At 44.7% G+C, this 20,399-nt stretch overlaps 2 protein-coding genes and 1 long non-coding RNA gene across 5 annotated transcripts in view; 2 read left to right on the top strand and 1 right to left on the bottom strand.

Moving 5' to 3' along the window:
- Nucleotides 1-2,112: 2,112 nt before the first annotated feature.
- On the bottom strand, nucleotides 2,113-7,030 carry TMED4 (transmembrane p24 trafficking protein 4). Its single transcript, XM_069586882.1, has 5 exons — nucleotides 4,690-7,030; nucleotides 4,397-4,497; nucleotides 4,165-4,290; nucleotides 3,588-3,734; nucleotides 2,113-3,153 (listed from the first exon to the last, which is right to left on the bottom strand). The coding sequence occupies exons 1-5, from the start codon at nucleotides 4,814-4,816 to the stop codon at nucleotides 3,004-3,006; spliced, it is 651 nt and encodes a 216-aa protein (XP_069442983.1). The 5' UTR covers nucleotides 4,817-7,030; the 3' UTR covers nucleotides 2,113-3,003.
- LOC138438884 (uncharacterized) lies at nucleotides 4,977-8,694 on the top strand. The gene is made up of 2 exons (XR_011256493.1): nucleotides 4,977-5,915; nucleotides 7,814-8,694. It is a non-coding gene; the product is annotated as an uncharacterized lncRNA (long non-coding RNA).
- A 9,258-nt stretch (nucleotides 8,695-17,952) lies between these two features.
- Nucleotides 17,953-20,399, top strand: part of OGDH (oxoglutarate dehydrogenase) — a 67,707-nt gene continuing 65,260 nt past the window's right edge. Inside the window, exon 1 of one of the 3 annotated variants that reach the window (XM_069586879.1) lies at nucleotides 17,953-18,067. The gene's annotated coding sequence lies outside the window, so the exon portion shown is untranslated. The remainder of the gene's footprint in view (nucleotides 18,068-20,399) is intronic. The other 2 variants (XM_069586880.1, XM_069586878.1) reach the window with 2 other exon arrangements.

Here is a 20,399-nt window from a genome sequence, read left to right as displayed (position 1 = left end):
TTTGGTCCCCACTTATATCCGTTTGCTATTGCTCGGGTAACAAATCATCATAAATTTGGTGGCTTAACACAGACTTACTGTTTTACAGTTCTGTAGGTCATAAGCATGACAAAACCTCTCTAAGTTTAAATCAGGTTGGTGGGGCTCCACTCCCTTCTGGAGGTAAAGGAATTGTTTTTTTTTTTTTTTTTAATCTTTCGCAGCTTCACTTGTGGCCGCCTTGGTCTATTTTCAAAGCTGTTAATGGAGGGTTGAGTCCTTGGGTCACATCATTACAACCTTCTTTTGCTTCCCTCTTGCATTTTTCAAGAACCTTTGTTTTGACATTGGGCCCTCCCAGATAATCCAGGATAATCTCCCTATTTTAAAAGCAGACGATAGCAACCTTAATTTCTCTTTGCCACATTTGGTAACATATTCACAGGTTTCAGGAATTAGTACATCTAGCTGGACATTATCGGGAAGTTATTAGTCTGCCTACCGTGTGTGTTAATGGGGATGCAGGATGTCCATCTCTTCGTGACCACATAGACTGTAGCCTGCCAGGCTCCTCTGTCCATGGAATTCTCCAGGCAAGAATACTGGGCGTGGGTTGCCATTCCCCTCTCCAGGCGATCTTCCCGACCCAGGGATTGAACCTGGGTCTGCTGCATTGCTGGAAGATTCTTAACCGTCTGAGCCACCAGGGATGCCCATTCTGCCTACCACACCACACCAAACATAGTCAGACTGGACGTAAATGTTGCTCAGCAGTCTATATGGCTGAGTTTCTCAGGTGACCCTATGCATCTATTCTGACATGGGCCCAGCATGAGATCCAGAAGTCAGGCTCTGGGTGTTATCAGGGTGAGAACTGAGAGCACCACAGGTAAAGTGAGGCTCCAAAACATGGAGATGGGGACTGGGCCAGGGATAATGGGGTGAGTAGAAAGACCCCTGTGCCCCCACAGCCTTTTTCTATAAGGATAGAAGGCTATTTAGTAAGGATGTTTTATAACCTAAGAAAGCAAGAACTTCAGAATGGAATCAGCATAGTATTGGGGAAAAAGGTCCCCAGAATTCCTTGGATGTAGCTTGAAGTATTTTTTTAAAAATTTCCTAGGCTCTGTGGTGTCTGTGAATACCACACACCAATGTGGAAACTCTTTTCCTCACATCTACCACCAATTAGCCTATCCTCTGGCAATCAAGATTCCAACTGCCCCATCAGTGTAAAGGTGTGATACACTCCCACCTCTGTCTTCACTCCATTCCCCTATCAAAAATTCGCCAAGAGGAGAAACTGAGTACGTACTGACCCATCAGCATAATTGAGATGCACGGATGGACAGACTACTTCCTGTATTCCTACAGCCTAGACACCAGTGTGCTTTGCTGGGTAGATTCCTAGTTAACAGCCACAGAGCAGACGCGTGTTCCCTTCCTGACATGTCCCATGCTCCTAAAGAGCCTCAGGCCAGAGGTCTACACATGAACTAGTTTGGCCACCTCATTTTCCATTAATTCTAACATGAAGAATATTATGGTAAGTATCCAAATAATTTTGGGTGAGCCATTTATGGTGTTTCACCACACTGAACCGTTAACATGGTCACCCCAAATTGGAATTTCTTAAATATTTACAAAAATATTAAGTGAAAAGGTCTAGAAAACTAAATTGCTTATACTTTCTTAAGGAAAAATACACATGTAGAATAGTATGAAAGATAAAAACAAGAAGGGAAGAATTTAGTTTTGTATGTCAGATAAATAATGTATTTTAAATAAATAAAACCATGAAAATGTCAAGCATGGGCAACTAATGGTATTAAGTTTTATATGGCAGAAAGGCATGAGGGAAGTATGCTAAGATGTGTTTACACTTATGATTCCAGGAAGCTAAGAAACAGATACTTAATCTCTTCACAGGATTCCTTGCTGACAGGCATCCGTGGTTGCCCTCTGTCCATGGCTGAGCCACCACTGTCTGTTCCCGCACCCTAGTCTCACAAGCCCACATGCAGAGGTCCACTCCCGGTCAGCTGCAGAAGCACCCAGACCAAAAGCTTTTCTTCCATCTCCTTTTGTGCCTCCCCTCTGCCCACGGCCTCTTTATTTCATTTCAAACACAGCTACTACAACACGTTTTATTTCACTGGAAAAATCTGTATAAAGAACCAAATCCGGTTCCCGTGAGGAAAACATTTACCACAGCTTAAATAAAAGTTAAGGGAAACGGGAGGGTAAGAGTGTTCTGCCTTGTGTGAGCTGTCACTGCCTCACTCTTGAATTCAGGCCCTGTGTGATGGAAACCACAGGTGCCCTGGAGAATTCCCTGCCTGGCCCTCTGATTAGGCCTTGGGAGCAGCTGTGACATCTGCTCTCTGGCCCTGAGAGCTGAAGTCCTGGGAGCTGCCATGGCAGTTAGTTATCAAGGATGTGTGCATAAACAATGCAGAAGGGACTGCACTGGTGTCTTCAGCGAGTCACACAAAGGCAGTAACACTTCAACTAGGAAGGAAAATATATAATTTTATCAAAAAATAGTTCTAATATATAGAAAAACTTCAATCCTCTGGGGCCTTTGGCCCTATTTACATTCACAAAGCTGCTGAGTGAACCCAGGACTGACAGCAGAGCAGTGAGGCAGGCCTCCTCGGTGGAGCATTTTGGTTGCCTACTTTGTAAGTAGACGAAAGGTTAAGGGAGTAGGAGGGTTTTTCATTTGCTCATTTTATGAGAAAGAGGGGAATCACTGGAGGCAAAAGAAGCAAGACTTAGTCCTGGGTCAGTTCCAACTCTGCACAAACCCCAAGACAGATCTTTGAAAGCCTGGACCAGTGTCCTGTGTCCTTGAAAACCAGTGTTAACAAGTGGCTGATCTGAATGCTTTGTTGCCATGGAACCAATGTGGCTTATATTCTTTTTTCACTTTTTTTCCCTCAGAATCCAGGTGGATAAGATATTGGGTGGGGAAAGTACCAAATAACTGAGGTGACAGCAAAGGGGCACGTGGTGAGGACACTACACCAGCTTCTTGGCCTCAAAGAAGCTCTTGAGGTGACGCATCTGCCAGATGCCCGTGAGGATGAGGATGACAGTCTGTGCGATGGACCACCACAGGACCCTCTGGTTGGTGCTCTCACTGATCAGACGGAAGCGCTCTTCACGATACTGCATGGGACAGTGGACCCAGGATTAAATGTGCGGGAGAGACAGTCTCAGCTGTTGTGAGGTCCTTCCCTCCCATGCCACTGCTCAACTATGGGACCAAACACCTTTTGAAATACTGCCTCTGATTCCCCTGGGAGTGCCCCAACGTGCTGCCCCTCCATGAGCTTCTCTGCTAGGACAGAAATCACACTCTTAAACCATTTCAAGCAAGATCCCAAAATAAGGAAGCAGGCAATGGCTATTGCTAGAGTATGAACTGTCCTCTCTATATTTTATTTACAGAGTTGAAAAATGGCTCTCTGCACTGATACCCTCCATTCCAGTCTTTGAACAGCCTATTTCCCAAGTAGGGAAAGCCCCAAGAAAAAACTTCCAGGAGGTCTAATGGGTATAAAGGTCAACTGCCATGGCCAAGTACAGTGACATGCCCTTACCCTTTGGTAATCCTGCTCCTTCTGGATCTGCTCCACTTGATCAAGCAGCTGGCGGGCTCGGAGCTGCAGCTCCGTCAGCTTATCCTTGGCAGCAATCTCAGGGTAGTTGTTGGCATGCTCCCCAACCTGGATGTCTAGGTGCACACGCTAGGAGGAAATAAGGTTGGACCCCAAAGTCAGAGCCATTGTGAGGTTATGATGTCTAAGTGATGCAACCTCTGATGGTCTGTTGCAGGCTATGGAACATACTCTTGTCCCTGTGGGACAGAAGGGCAACGTCTATTTCTTACTTGTAACTGTGCCACAAAGAGTATAAATGATGTGCATGCTTGCTAAGTCGCTTCAGTTATGTCCCACTCTTTGTGACCTTGTGGACTGCAGCCAGCTGGGCTCCTCTGTCCATGGGTTCTCCAGGCAAGAATACTGGAGTGGGTTGCCCTGCCCTTCTCCAAAGGATCTTCCCGATTCAGGGATGGAACCTGCATCTCTTGGTCTCCTGCATTGGCAGGCAGGTTCTTTAATAAAACTTTGGAACCAAGTGACAGATTCTGAGCTATGGCCAAGAGAAAACTGTTACCAGTCTGCCGCCAGCAAAGAGAGCCATCCTGGTAGAGTTGGAGTGCAGGCAGATCTGATGGTCACCAGGAGTGTGGGAAGTGAAGGTGAAGCGGCCCTCTGAGCCGTACTGCCGGGAGAGCACCACCTGCAACAGAGTAGTCAGTGAAAGCCTTTACTCTAACCTCGCCAAGTGCAAGCTCGTGTCTTATGAGCTCTGTCCACCCCAAGAGCTCTAGTGAAGACGGCCCTACCTTGCCTTCAGGGTCCTTCACCTCCACATGCATGCCCAGGCCGGGGGTCGAGGGCAGGAAGACCTCCTTCTGCTTATCCCACATCTGGGTGCGATAGTTCCCTGCGGAACAGACAGAGCAGTCACAACCCGCCTAGTCCGTCCAGCTCCCACACTCCGCGGCTCCCGGGACACCAGACGAGGGCACTGCTGGCCCGGTCACCGTCCGGCGTCCTCAGAGTGCCGCTGCGAGCGGAGAGCCCGACGGCGTCTTGGGGACAACTCAGGGCCCGATCCACCCTCGCCCCGCCTGACCGATGACCATGGTCTCGTCGGGGATTTCTTCGATGAAGCAGCGCTTTTCGGTCTCGCCGATGTGGAAATAAAGCCCCCGGGCGCTTGCCGCGCACAGCGCAAGGAGCAGCAACGCCGGCAACCCCATCGCCCGCCGACGCCCAGCCCAGACACCTGCCAACGCGCGCCCTCTGCCCAGTGCGCATGCGCGCACCTGCGCCCCGCTCCCTGACGACGCAGAAAGGCCAGGCGCAGGACGCGCTTGCGCGGTGACTCCAGTTCTGCGTCCGCTCCGCCCCGCCCCGCCCGCGTCTTTTAGGCCAAGTTACAGGGCCGAGGGGAGGGTCCGCACACGCAGACTGGCTGGTCCCTCCCGCTCTCTGGAGGCTCAGTGGGCTCCGTCAACTGCCAAGAGGCTTCTGCTCGGTGCGCATGCGCGCACCTGCGCCCTGCTCCCAGCAAACGCGGCGTGGCAGAGCAAGAGTACGGAAACACTGACACCTCCTTCGCCCCTGGTGCTTACCCCGTCAGCCTGCGCAGAGGTTTGGGTCCCGTATCCGGAAGATTGGGTTGACGTAGGCTTCCGAACTGGAGGTCCACCGAGGAAAGGAAAGTCGGAGTCCGGGGACCCACAGAGCATTCCCAAGACCCCGACTAGGTGGATACCGGTGTGAGAAATCGTGTAGGAGCCTCAGGCGTCACCTAGCCTCTGGAAGCCATGACCCCGGGGTGGAAGCCTCACCTGGGTGGGGCTCCAAACAGACCTACAGGAAACGGTTTTCCAAGCCTTGGGGGGCCAACAGGTTTAGGTGTTCCAGATTTTAGGAGTTTATCGGTTTTGTTGCTTGAGATGACGGTGTGGCAATGATTATTTTCTGAGACTCCTCTGCTAGGGTATACACCGAAGTGCTCACAGATAGTCACCCGGGGGTGCCTACCAGGAAGAGAAAGTGGAGATTGGGCTAAAGGTGAGAAATGAGTGGGAGGAGGGACGAATAGAGACGGTCCAGTGGTCACTAGACTGCACCCACAGGGCGAGGTTTGGCGGCGTCTCCGCCTGTGTTTCCAGCCCTTATTGTTCTCTTAACTTGTCCAGCTGCTCATTGTCTTCTAGGTGAAGATTTGGAACATACAGTCCCTTGGGTCTGCTCCACTGTTTCACAGTGGTTTAGGGCTCACAGTGGAGAGAGATGTGAAGCAGAACAAAATCCAGCCTCGTGGGTCTGATGGGCCCGTGACAAGTACAGGTGGGGATCCAGAGCTTGTTCTGCTGCTTCCCATCCTTCCTAAATACAAACTCTGTAAAAATCATTCTTATCGTGCTTAGTGTTGTGGTGGTTTAGTCACTAAGTCGTGTCCGGCTCTTGCGACCTCACGGACTGTAGCCTGCCAGCCTCTGTCCATGGGATTCTCCAGGCAAGAATACTGGAGTGAGTGGCCATTTCCTTCTCCAGGGGTCTTCCCCACCCAGGAATCTGCATAGTGTTGGATATGTTCCTATTTATCTCTTAAAAAGTAGGATTGAACCAAGACAAATGTCCTAGTGGCATTAAAGAAGTTTTACAAGGAAACCTTTCCTGAGCAGCAGCAGTTGTGTGGTGAGGACGGAAAATAAGATCTTTTTTTTTAGCAGCTGGAAATTTGAGTTTAAGTATGAAATCTGATTTTTAAATATTAGCATATGGCTCAGCTTTAATGAAATGGACAAGTCACAGTCTGGCCACAATCAGCAGTCAGTCATGCGGAAAACTTCTGGTCTCATCCATATTCAGTAGGGGACAGTTGTCTCGTTTAAGTGACGACCTCTGCAGGTTCCTCCCTTTTCCAAGGTTCTGTGCCCTTCACCTTCTCTTCTTTGAACAAACTGGTGCAACTTGAGAATGAGTATCTGGGCTAAGAAAATTGAGGGAAAGTCTTGAGGAAAACTTAGAATGAGGAGGTCTATGAGGCATGTTTACATCTCCTAATGAGAGCATTCCGCTTGTGGGACAGAGGAAGGCCAAAAAGAAGCCGGAAAGGTCCTTACTGGGTATGGAATTAGAGCAAAGGAAGGTTGAATGTTTGTCTTAAAATTTTTATTAAGAGAATACAATGAGCTTTCATATACTAGCAACCACTTTCAACAGCAATCAAAATTTTGCCTTATTTTATTTATCCATTTCTGCATTTTTTTCCTGAAGTGTGTTAAAGATTGCCTGGACATCATATAATTTTACCTATAAATATTCCAGTGTATTTCTAGCCAATAAGGACTGTTAAAAATAACATTATCACACCCAAAACAAAAATAATTCTTAAATAAGTCTACTACTTAGTATATTTTCAGTTCGCCCACCTCCATCTCAATAAACTTTGGATTGTTAAAGTCTATTTACTACATTCATTGATACGTCTTTTAAACCTCTTTTGATATATAGTAGTCACACCTTATCTAAAGGGGATATATATGGTCCAGGACTTCCAGTGACTGCCTGAAACCACAGATAGTGCCAAAATCTCTCTCTCTCTCTCCCCCCGACCCCCCCCACTGTGTGTTTTATTCTATACATACCCATGGTAATATTTATAAGTTACGCACAGTGAGAAATTAACAATAACTAATAGCAAAATAGAACATTATACTGTAATAAGTTATGTGAATATGGTATCAGAATGTTTTGTTGTACAAATTTAATGCCTTTTCCATCTTAACTAAGCAGGAATCATGTTGTGGTTGTAACTTGCAGTTTGAGGTTCAATGGCAAAACCAGCAAGAATTTTTCTTTCTTTACAGTTTCACAGATTCACCCTTTAACATTTATCTTAACAACTTCAGCATAAGATTTTTTTTTTTTCTTAGTAAGTTGAGAATTTTCACCTTTTCACTTAAAGGAAGCCCTTTGCAGCTTCTCTCTGGCTCACCTGAATTGCCAACATCACTACTCTTGTACTTTGGGGTCATTGTTAATTAAACCTAAGCACTGTGATAGTGGTGCAGCCAGTCTAATAACTAAGGGCCACTATAAACAGGCAGGATATGCCTGGACAAAGAGATGATTCTTGTCCCAGGCAGGACAGAGCAAGATTTACCATACTACTCAGAACCGTGAGCAATTTAAAATTTATGAGTTATTTATTTCTGGAATTTTCTATTTAATATTTTCAGACTGCTGTGGACCACAGGAAGCCAAATCTGTGGATAAGCAATTCCCCTTCCCTTTCCATTGTTGATGATGGTGATGCCGTCTACTTCCCGTCTACTTATTGAAGCAATTTGATCATTTGACCCATAGAATTTTCCACATTCTGAATTTGGTTGTTTCTTCATGTGATATTTAACATGTTTCTCTGCCCTTGGTATATCCTTCAAACAAATCTAGAGCCAGTGAGGATTTACAGTAAGTGTGTTTCAGTGCGTTAAACCCATTACCCTTTTTAATGCTCAAATTCTCCAATAAAACATGGTTTTGCTATACCCTTTTGACACAATTGTAGAAGTCTGTAGGGTCTTCCTTGTTTTCCATTTTGTACATTTCCTGCCATAGGCATAAAATCAACCATTTATCCAAGGAATTTTAAATCACTTTAGCAAAAAATGTTATCTCTATTTCTTTTTTTCCTAAAAAGAACCCTGGAATTGGTCCTGATTGATGGGTAATATTATTATTAGGACTTTCCCAGCAGTCCAGTGGTTAAGACTCCGTACTTTTGCTGTAGGAGGGTTAGAGATCAATCACTAGTCGGGGAATTAAAATCCTGCATGGCACAACCAAAAAAAAAAGATTGCATTCCCCACAGGAAGAAACCTGTCTTAGGTAATCTAATTCCCCTGGTCCCAGACCTTTACCCTTCAAAGGTGGGAGGAAGAAATTCCTGCAAGACTTGACCTAGGCTAGCTAGCCATTCACTCAACCAGTATCTGCTGAGTAGCCATTTGTACCAGACACTGTTAAACCCTGGGAACACACTGGTGAACGAAACAAAAATCCTTGTCCTTGCAAATTTATTTTGATTATTGTCTATCAATAAACAAGATATATGAGTAAATATATAGCATGTCAGATGGAGGAAAGTATCAGGGAGAATAAAGGGAGTATAATGAGTTGAATGGTGGTCCCCCAAAGACATGTCAATGTTTGAGTCCCCAGAACCTGTGAATGTCACCTTACTTGGAGAAAGGATCTTGCAAATATAATTAAGGATTTTGATGAGATAATCCTGGATTATCAATGTGGGCCCTAAGTCCAATGACAAGTGTCTTTATGAGAGACACATTAGGATGACTACTATTAACAAATAATAACAAGGCTTCCCTGGTGGTTCAGTGGTAAAAAATCTGCCTGCCAATGCAGGGAACACGGGTTTGATCCCTAGTCTGGGAAGATCCCACATGGCACAGAGTAACTAAGCCTGTGTGCCACAACCACTGAGCCTGTGTTCTGCAACAAGAGAAGCCATCAAAATGAGAAGCCCACACACTGCAATGAAGAGAAGCCCCTGCTTGTCACAACTAGAGAAAAGCCCACGCAGCAACAAAGACCCGGCATAGCCAAAAATAATAACAGAAAATAACAAGTGTTGATAATGTGGAGAAGCTGGAACCTTTGTGAACTATTGGTGGAAACATAAAACGGCTCAACCACTATGGAAAGTCGTGTTGAGGTTCCTCAGAAAAATAAAATCACACGCATATATGTTCAGTCGCTTTAGTCATGTCTGACTGCAACCCTATGGCCTAGCCCACCAGGCTCCTCTGTCTATGGGATACTACAGACAAGAATACTGGAGTGGATGACCATTCCCTCCTCCAGGAGATTCTTCCCAACCCAGGGATCAAACCCAAGCCTCCCACATTGCAGGCAGTTTGTTCACCGCTGAGCCACTGAGGAAGCCCCAAATAACCCTATATCCCAGCAATCCCATTTCTGGATAGATCTGTAAAAGAATTGAAAGCAGGATTTTGGAAAGACATTTGTACATCCATATTCATAGCACTATTTACAATACCCAAGAGGTAGAAGCAACTCAAATGTTCATCAGTGGGTGGATAAACAAAATGTGATATATACATACTATGGAATAATATCCAGCCTTAGAAAGAAAATTCTGCAATATAACAATATGGATGAACCTTGAGAATATTATGCTAAGTGAAATAAGCCAGTCACAAAGAACAAATATATATGACTCCATTTATATGAGGTATATAGAGTAGTAAATTCAGAGACAGAATGGTCGTTACAAGCAGGGATGGGGAGAATGGGGAGTTGCCTATTGGGTAGTTCAGTTCAGTCGCTTCCCTGGGTCAGGAAGATCCCCTGGAGGAGGGCATAGCAACCCACTCCAGTATTCTTGACTGGAGAATCCCATGGAGACAGAGGAGCCTGGCAGGTTACAGTTCATAGGGTCTCAAAGAGTTGGACACGACTGAAGCAACTAAGCACAGCAAGGCATACCATGTGGTAGAATGTCTACAAAGACCTTACCCAAACAATCCCTCCGATCCCCATGTCCACATGCTCTTCCCACTGAGGGCTGGCATCTATTTCCTCTCCCCTGGAATCTGGTTCTGGTCCCGTGACTTACACTGACCCATTAAATACAATGGAAAAAAAGCTGTATGGCTCTGGTACCTGGGCCTTAAAAAGCCTTGTAGCTTCCCTTTTCACTCTCTGGAATCCAGCTGATAAAAGGTCCAGCCTGAGCCTCCAATTAATAGAATGAGGCCATTCAGTTCCAGAAGAACTGCCCCAGCCAATACAACATGGGACAAAGATGAACTATCAAATAACTGGAAAAAATGAACACAGTCTTTATGGACTGATACATAAACATTTCCAGGATACTTTGCTAAAGTTAAAAAAGCAAGGTACAGAAGAGAGTACCTAATATGCTATCTTTAGCATCTGTATTTTCATGAAAAAATGCTAGAAGACTATATAAGACTGTAAGTGGTTATAGGTAACATGAATATTCAGCAAATATACACCAGCATGGTTGTGCCGATTAAAATATAGAAATACCTCTGTCCTAGTTGGTAAATGGCCACTCTCCAAGCCCCTGAATTCCCTCCACCTCTGCTCTCATCCTGGAATACTTGACTGCTCCATGATTCAACAAATAAAGAGTTACCTCTGGCAGGAATGGGGTTTGAGAGGCCAGCAGACTATGACATGGATGGTAACAGATGTGCAAGGGAGACTCTGCAAACTAGACCTTATAATATTGTTCTGATTTCTGAACCAAGTGAATATGTTACCTATTTAATAAAATATATTTCAAAAACAAAAGCAATGCAACTGCCATTCTCTATCACAGTACCTTGTTTTACAGATTTCAAATTAATTGCTACCTTGCTGGTTTACCATAAACTGTTAGCACTATGACATTTTAGATATTGCCTGTGTTGTGTTCACTTCTATATTCCCAGCACCTAGAACCAACCCAGCAGAAATATTTGTTGAATGAATGCAGAATACATATTTTGGTGAAAAAACATACTGAACAAAAGACATTGGCTATAGTGAAGGCAGTGCTGACAGGAAATTTTATAGTTTTAAAAGTGTGCATTAAACAAGAAGAAAGGGCATTTCCTGGTGGTTCAGTAGTTGAGACTCTGTGCTTCCAATGAAGGTGGCAAGAATTTAATTACTGGTTAGGGTTATGCCATGTGGCAAAAACAATAATCAATAACCTAACTTTACACTTTAATGAACTAAAAAAGAGTGAGAAAGAAAAAAGAGCAAACTAAACCCAAAGCTAGCAGAAGAAAGGAAATAATATAGATTACAGGCAACGGGAATTCCCTGGTGGGTCCAGTGGTTAGAATTCCATGTTTTCACTGGCAAGAGTATGGGTTCAATCTCTCCCTGGTCAGTCAGTTCAGCTGCTCAGATATGTCTGACTCTTTGAGACTCCATGGAATGCAGCACGCCAGGCCTCCCTGTCCATTACCAACTCCCAAAGTTTACTCAAACTCACGTCCACTGAGTCGGTGATGCCATCCAACCATCTCATCCTCTGTCATCCCCTTCTCCTCCCGCCTTCAATCCTTCCCAGCATCAGGGTCTTTTCCAATGAGTCAGTTCTTCACATCAGGTGGCCAAAGTATTGGATCTTAGTTTTATGAATGTTGAGCTTTAAGCCATGTGCAAAAAGATGATGTTGGATTCCTACTGCACATCATATACAGTTCTTCAACATCAGTCCTTCCAATGAATATTCAGGACTGATTTCCTTTAGGATGGACTGGTTTGATCTCCTTGTAGTCCAAGGGACTCTCAAGAGTCTTCTCCAACACCACAGTTCAAAAACATCAATTCTTCAGCTCTCAGCTTTCTTTCCTTATGGTCCAACTCTCACATCCATACATGACCACTGGAAAAACCATAGCCTTGACTAGACGGACCTTTGATGGCAAAGTAATGTCTCTGCTTTTGAATATGCTGGCTAGGTTGGTTGTAACTTTCCTTCCAAGGAGTAAGCATCTTTTAACTTCATGGCTGCAATCACCATCTTCAGTCATTTTGGAGCCTAAAAAAATAAAGTCTGTCACTGTTTCTACTGTTTCCCCATCTATTTGCCATGAAGTGATGGGACCAGATGCCATGATCTTAGTTTTGTGAATGTTGAGCTTTAAGCCATGTGCAAAAAGATGATGTTGAACTCCTACTGCACATTATATACAAAAATTAACTCAAAACGCATAGACAACCTAAATATAAAAGCTAAAACCATTAAATTCTTAGAAGGATAAATCATCATGATCTCAGATTTAGCAATGGATTCTTGGCTATGACAGATAATGAACTATTCAACAATAACAACAAACATGGATAAAACGGACTTCAAAGTTTAAAACTGTTGTTCATTAAAGAACATTATAAAGAAAGTAAAAAGAACCTACAGAATGGGAGAAAATATTTGCAACTCATATACCTGATGAGGGGTTAATATATAAAGAACTCTTCCAACTCAACAATGAGACAAAAACCCCAATTCAAAAAAGGGCAAATGACTTAAACTTTCTCCAAAGAAGATATACAAATGGCCGATAAGCACCTAAAAAATTGACATAATTAGTCATTCAATTCAGTTCAGTCGCTCAGTCTTTTCTGACTCTTTGCGACCCCATGAATCACAGCACACCAGGCCTCCCTGTCCATCACCAACTCCTGGAGTTCACACAAACTCATGTCCAATGAGTCGGTGATGCCATCCAGCCATCTCACCTCTGTCGTCCCCTTTTCCTCCTGCCCCCAATCCCTCCCAGCATCAGAGTATTTTCCAATTAGTCAACTCTTCGCGTGAGGTAGCCAAAGTACTGGAGTTTCAGCTTTAGCATCATTCCTTCCAAAGAAATCCCAGGGCTGATCTCCTTTAGAAAGGACTGGCTGGATCTCCTTGCAGTCCAAGGGATTCTCAAGAGTCTTCTCCAATACCACAGTTCAAAAGCATCAATTCTTAGGCGATCAGCTTTCTTCACAGTCCAACTCTCACATCCATACATGACCACTGGAAAAACCATAGCCTTGACTAGACAGACCTTTGTTGGCAAAGTAATGTCTCTGCTTTTCAATATGCTATCTAGGTTGGTCATAACTTTCCTTCCAAGGAGTAAGCGTCTTTTAATTTCATGGCTTCAGTCACCATCTGCAGTGATTTTGGAGCCCCAAAAAATAAAGTCTGCCACTGTTTCCCCATCTATTTGCCATGAAGCGATGAGACCAGATGCCATGATCTTAGTTTTCTGAATGTTGAGCTTTAAGCCAACTTTTTCACTCTCCTCTTTCACTTTCATCAAGAGTTCCTCTTCACTTTCTGCCATAAGGGTGGTGTCATCTGCTTATCTGAAGTTACTGATATTCCTCCGGGCAGTCTTGATTCCAGCTTGTGCTTCTTCCAGTCCAGCGTTTCTCATGATGTACTCTGCATATAAGTTAAATAAGCAGGGTGACAATATACAGTCTTGACGTACTCCGTTTCCTATTTGGAACCAGTCTGTTGTTCCATGTCCAGTTCTAACTGTTGCTTCCTGACCTGCATATAGGTTTCTCAAGAGGCAGATCAGGTGGTCTGATATTCCCATCTCTTTCAGAATTTTCCACAGTTTATTGTGATCCACACAGTCAAAGGCTTTGGCATAGTCAATAAAGCAGAAATAGATGTTTTTCTGGAACTCTCTCGGTTTTTCGATGATCCAGCAGATGTTGGCAATTTGATCTCTGGTTCCTCTGTCTTTTCTAAAACCAGCTTGTGGGAAATGCAAAACAAGACAACAATGATATCACCTAAGACATACTAATATGGCTATAATAAATTTTTTTTAAGAAATTAAGTACTGAAGGATATGTGAAAGAATTGAAACCATCATGCACTGCTAGTGCGAATGTAAAATGGTATAGCCCCTGTGGGAAATAGTTTAGCACTCGCTCAGAAAGCTGGAGACAGAATTACCATATGACCAACCACTTATGCTCCTAGGAAATACCCAATAAAACTGTAAACAAGTACTTAACAGACACTTGTAAGCCAATGATCTTTGTAGTGAAACCAAGCAGGACCCTGTGGGACTTTCCAGGGACAGACTCCAGTATCCCAGTCTCTTTTTAATGATTTTAATTTGATTTGTTTAATTTTGGCTGTGCTGGGTCTTCATTGCTGTTCAGGCTTTTCTCTAGCTGTGGTGAGCAGGCTTTTCTATAGTTGTAGCACATGGATTTCTCATTGCAGTGACTTCTTTTGTTAGGAGCATGGGGTCTAAGCCGTGCAGGGTTCAGTAGTTGTAGCATGCGGGCTCAGTAGTCGTGGCTCACAGGCTCTAGAACACACGTTCAGTAGTTGTGGTACATGGGTTTAGTTGTTTCCAGGTGCCCATAGGCATGTGGGATATTAGTTGCTCATAGGCATGTGGATCTTCCTGGACCAGGAATCTAACCCATGTCTTCTGCATTGGCAGGTGGACTCTTTACCACTGAGCCACCAGGGAAGCCCTACCCTGTCTCTTGTTTGTAGAGAAGCTTTAGCCCCTAGGCTTACCCTAAGTTCCAAAGAGCAAATTTAATCAGAGAAGTGAGAAAAAGCAAAAACAAAGGAAAACGGTCAAGGCAAATTAATAATAATTTGGCCATAAAACAAAGTCAAGGACCTTTATAGCTCCTCCTCAAGAGTTGTCGATAGTATTCTGAACCATATCCTTGAGTTGTTTCGCAGATACAAAAACCTCCACTAGGTGGAAGACGTTAACTGCATACTGAATACAAGCACACAGAGCCCAGGCCAGTTGGAACCAGAAGGCTGATGTTGACTCCTGAAATAGCACCTAGTTACTTCACCACCAACCAATCAGAAGAATGGCCTCCAGACACCCTGTGACTCTCTCCCCTAGTGTTGCCTTTCAAAACACTTCCCTGGGAATTCTCTGGCAGTCCAGTGGTCAGGACTCTGTACTTTCATTACTGGGGTCATGGGTTCAATCCCTAGTCAGGGAACTAGGCAAGCCACGTGGTACAGACAAAAATAAAGAATAAAAATTTAAAAAACAAACAAAACCTTTCCTGAAAGCTATTGAGGAGTTCCGATCTGTTGAGCAAAAGCTGCCTTTTTTCCTTGCTTGGCCTTGCAATAAACACCGTATTTTCTTTCACCACAAACTGGTGTCAGTAGATTGGTCTTGCTGCCAGTCAGGCAAGTGGACCCAAGTTTAGTTCAGTAACAGTAGCACTATTCACAAAAGCAGAAAGGTAGAAACAAACCAAATGTCCATCAACTGATGAATGGATAGACAAGGCGCAGTATATCCATAAAACAGAATAATACTCAGCCATGAAAAGGAAAGAAATTTTGATCCATGCTATAGTATGGATGAACATTGAAAACATGCTAAGTGAAATAAGCAAGACATAAAAGGACAAATGCTATCTGTATGAGATATATACAGTACCTCATATGATACCGTATATGAGGTAGATGGAGTCATCAAGTTTATAGAGACAAAGTATAATAGAGGTTACTCAGTGAGAAGGAAGAAGGGAGGGGGGTGGGAAGTTATTACTAAATGGTTACAGAATTTCTCTATTTTTTTAAAATTGGAGCATAATTGCTTTACAATGTTGTGTTAGTTTCTGCCATACAATGACATGAATCAGCTGTATGCATACGTATATCCCCTCCCTCTTGAACTTCCCCCGACTCCCCAGCCACATCCCACTCATCTAGGCCATCACAGAGCATCAAGCTGAGCTTCCTGTGAATTTCTAGGAATGGTAAAATAGATAGTGGTTATGGTTGCACAACACTGTAAAATGATTAATGCCACTAAACTGTACTTTAAATGGACAAATTTTTTCTTATATTTTACCACAATAAAAAAAGAAAGAAAATTATTTGTTTGTTCCTTGGTTCCTTCACTTTCTCCTAGTCTTCAAATCCTCAGAATACGTATCAGCCTAACTTTGTTCTCACAAGCACTTAAGTGTGTGTGTGTTCAGTCACTCAGTTGTATCCACCTCTTTGCAACCCTCTGGGATGCAGCCCGCCAGGTTTCTCTGTCTATGGGATTTTTCAGGCAAGAATCCTGGAGTGGGTTACCATTTCCTCCTCCAGGGGATCTTCCTGACCCAGGGATAGAACCAGAGGCTGCTGCATTGCAGGAGCAATAAGCTCATTCTTTACTAATGAGCCCCAGAGAAGCCCCTTACTTCCTACTTAAAAAACAAAAGAAGAAAAAAGAAAAACCCACCTCAACTTTGCCTTTCTGTTTTAGAAATGTGGGCTTACCGGGTGGCTCAGCTGGTAAAGAATCGGCCTGCAATGTGGTAGACCTGGGTTCGATCCCTGGGTTGGGAAGATCCCCTGGAGAAGGGAAAGGCTACCCACTCCAGTACTCTGGGGTGGAGAATTCCATGGATTGTATAGTCCATGGGGTCCCAAAGAGTCAGACACTACTAAGCAACTTCCACTTACTTCACTTAAGAAATTTTGCTACAAGTCTGTATCATACTTGCCAGCAGGTGGCAAATTCTGTCTGAATTTCCGCCCAGATTCAGACACTTGTGTCCTCTATGGAGCTTTCAAGGTCAGATCCCTATGACCACATGACTGCCCTTTGTAACTCCAGTATCCCCGGCTATGCCACATGACACAATCCTTGCCTTCAAGTTAAGGGGAATAAACACAGAGGAACAATTCAAGACAGTGTGGAACAGCCTTTCCCTACTCTCCGTCATTTGGATGCCACCTTCCCATACTAGTATCTAGTTACTATAGTTTTAAAATGGACATTTTTATTACAAAAGAAAACATTTCAGCATTACAGTAAATCAGAAAACCTATTACTTGCCATATATCTCAAAGATAACCTATCACAAATCAGGAAGACCAAGTAACTTCTACGTATATTATTGTCCACCGAAAGTTGTGAGCCTAAGTTTTATCTTGGTCAGAAAAGGGAAGGAAGAAAAAGTGAAATTAAAGACACTTTAGCATTAAATTAGGTTTTTCCCTTGCTAATAAAGACTGAAGAACTGAAAGGACTTTCTCAGTATGTGATTGCTTACAACTTACCATATTTCAACAAAATTGAGATTTTTGTCCTCCACATGTTGAAAATAGTGCTGTATCTACGATTGAGGTGAAGTTAAAGCGTCTGCCTGCAATGCCGGAGACCTGGGTTCGATACCTGGGTCGGGAAGATCCCCTGGAGAAGGAAATGGCAATCCACTGCAGTATTCTTGCCTGGAGAATGCCATGGGCGGAGGAGCCGGGTTGGCTACAGTCCACGGGGTCGCAAAGAGTCGGACACGACTGAACGACTTCACTCACTCAATAAATGTGGGTTCCCCCCCCCGCTTTCTCAGCAGTAAGTAAAATAATCTCTAAAAGCGGATGACCACTTGGTATTTGATGAAATGGCATAATAAACCATCCTTGCACCAAGTGAAGGCTCCCGCGAGCCCGCTGCCTACTTTGGGAAAACCTAGTGTCAGCGTTAGGACTTCCTGGTTCTCATTCCGCGGGCCACTGCCTGCGGCGCCTCGAGCGCGCACTGCCGACCAAGGTTTGTTTCTGACATCACATACCAGGTCAGTTCTCCATCAAAGGACTCCTGACAGCCTACTGCAGGAGACAGTACTTAGCAACACGCAGACCCCCTTTCAGAACTGTCATGCAAGCCGGTCAGGACCCGACGTACCAAAAGCAAGCCACAACCTCGGAGAAAACACTATTGCCCCAAGGCCGAGCCACAGGAGATGTGGACGCGACTCTGTGACGTCAAGACTCCGCTCACGAGGTAGGGGCGGCCCCTCTCGTCTCCGGGCGGGGCGGCGTGCTGACGCCACACGCTGAGGCGGGGCCGAGAGTTTGGTGCCCCGGAGTGGGGTGTCGGCGCCTCATTCGGGTGGAGCTGAGCCGGAGACAGGTAGGCTTGCGCGGCGGCCGGGTCCAGCCGGATTTGGGAGGCTCCGCTCCGGTCAGGCAGGCGGCGAGGGTCTTGGCATGGGGCAAGGCCGCCGCGCCCTCGTTGTCGCCGCCGCCCCGGTGACAGGGAGTGGAGCTGGCTGGAGCGGGGCTGACTGGGGGAGGTGGGTGGGACGGAGCCTGACAGACGGATGTGGCAGCCAATGGTGCGGGGGGCGCCTCCTGGCGGGCGGAGATTGGCGGGTGCGGGCGTGCGCAGAGGTCGCGCGGGGCGCGGAGCGGCAAGCCATTGGCTGTGATGGGCAGGGGGGGGTGGGCTGCGCGGCGGATGTGAGGGAACGGGCGCAGCGGCCGGGGTGACCCCCAAGGTCGAGGAGGCGTCACGTGGGAGTCGTCAGGCTGTGTCCTCTCCCCGCCTGGACGGCTGGAAGGGTGGCGCGCCCTTGACGAACCGGCTGTGATTTGTGGGCATTCGTTTTTCCCAGAGCGCGAAGACGCTGGTCGGCTTCTGTCCGGACTGACCCTTCGCCCCTGGGACGACCCTTTGAGGAACAGATTACTCTGCAGTACCCCTCTGTCTTCAGTGCCCATCGTACTAATCCTTCCTATGTTCCTTGGGGTGACGCCCTTGAGGAGCGGATTACCCCACAGTATCCTGTGTATTCAGTACCCCCATACCCATCCTCCCTGCGCTCTTCTTGGGTGAACCCTTGAGTGAATTACCCTCCAGCACTTAGTACCTCCACTATCCTCGGTTACCTTTATTGTACTCAGCACTCATCGTTCCCATTCTCTGTGCTCTTCTAATCCATTAACCCCTTAATGGATGGGTTACTCTGCTGCATGCCTGCTTAGTGCTCATATACTCAGGATCCCTCCATGCTTAGTACCCACAGTACCCATCCTCCTGTGAACTCTTTGGGGGCAACACCCTTAATGGGTAGACAAGCTTGCAGTACCCTACTGTAGTCAGTACGCTTCTTTCTTCCAGGGATATGGTAGTTCATGTTGAGATGAAGCGCGTTTCCTCGAGGAACACACTAGTGTACCTTTTCCGTTTCGCAAAGCTAGGTGATGTCAGTGTAAGTCGTGTACCGAAGCTTAGTAGAAAACTGGTGGCGAGACACTGAGTACAGACAAGAACTTGTTCTCTCTGCCCTTCACCCATAACCGAGGAGAGCTGACTCAGACCTGAGGTGTGAACTGTTTTGTCCTGGGGTTTCTCTTCTTTGTTTTACCGTACTTTGAAGCGGGGACTAGAGGCTGACTCCCAGGTTTACTGCTCTGAGCAGCTTTAGGATAAATGGCCTGGATGAAGTCTTGCTTGCACTGTGACAAGAGGTGCAGTAGTCAAACTGAAGTTTTTTTGTGCAAGACCCTCACGGTCTGAAAATGTATAGTACTATTCTAGCTTTGCAAATTAGCTGATCTTAGAAAGTTGAAGAAAGATTAGAGTATCCTGGTAAAATTTTGAAGAGCATTTTCCACATTTCAAGTACTTTTTTTTTCCCTTTTAACAGCTTTATTGAGATATAATTCATGTACCATACTGTTCACTCTTTCAAGTATACAATTCACTAGTTTGTGGTGTACTCATAGTATGCAGCCATCTCCAAAATTTAAAGACTAATTTTAATTTCAGAAATACATTAATTTCTATTGATTTCATTTCAATTTGAACACACAGCTTATTAAAAGTGCAATATTTACCATGCTATATGTGTATCTTGCATAATATATATGCAGGATATATAGATATATATATATAAGATATGTAGCAGGTCTGCTTTTAATTAGTCTTACTCCTTACTGCCCCATTTGAGAAAAGTACTGTACCATCGTCTTTAAAATTTTTAGATAGTTTTATTTTGGAATAATTGTACAATTATTGAGAAATTTATTCTAGAATTTTGTAATTTTGAGAAATTGTACATGCAAGTCTGTTACATGCAATTACAACAAATAGTACAGAGAGATCCCAGTGTCCCTACCCATTTTCTCAAATAACATTTTTACAAAAACTTCATACTATAATCACAACCAGGTATTGACCCTGATTAACAGTCAAGATAGAGAACCTTTCCGTCATGCCAGGGGTCCCTCCTGTTATCTTGTTATGGCTGTACCCACTTCCGTCCTGCCTGCAGTTCCTCAGCTCCTGGCAACCACTAATCTGTTCTCCATTTCTATAATTTTGACATGTCAGGAATGTTACATAACGAGAATTGTACAGTATGTAACCTTTTAGGGTTGGCTTTTTTTGCTAAGCGTGATTCCCTGAAAATGGATGCAGGTTGTTGCCTATATCAGTAGTTTTGTTTTTATGCTTTTGA

This window comes from Ovis canadensis, chromosome 4 (genome assembly GCF_042477335.2).
Source record: "Ovis canadensis isolate MfBH-ARS-UI-01 breed Bighorn chromosome 4, ARS-UI_OviCan_v2, whole genome shotgun sequence".
In the NCBI taxonomy this organism is placed as follows: Eukaryota; Metazoa; Chordata; class Mammalia; order Artiodactyla; family Bovidae; genus Ovis; species Ovis canadensis.
The sequence above is the reverse complement of the archived record's forward strand: the minus strand, read 5'-3'. Positions and strand labels throughout refer to the sequence as shown.

Excerpts from the sequence above, each read along its gene's own strand:
- TMED4 (XM_069586882.1), bottom strand. The coding sequence starts at position 4,816 with ATGGGGTTGCCGGCGTTGCTGCTCCTTGCGCTGTGCGCGGCAAGCGCC. Across the intron at positions 3,735-4,164 it reads TCTTTGCTGGCGGCAGACTG|CGTGTGCACCTAGACATCCA; the intron begins GTAACAGTTTTC and ends ATTTCCTCCTAG. Across the intron at positions 3,154-3,587 it reads AGGAGCAGGATTACCAAAGG|TATCGTGAAGAGCGCTTCCG; the intron begins GTAAGGGCATGT and ends TGTCCCATGCAG.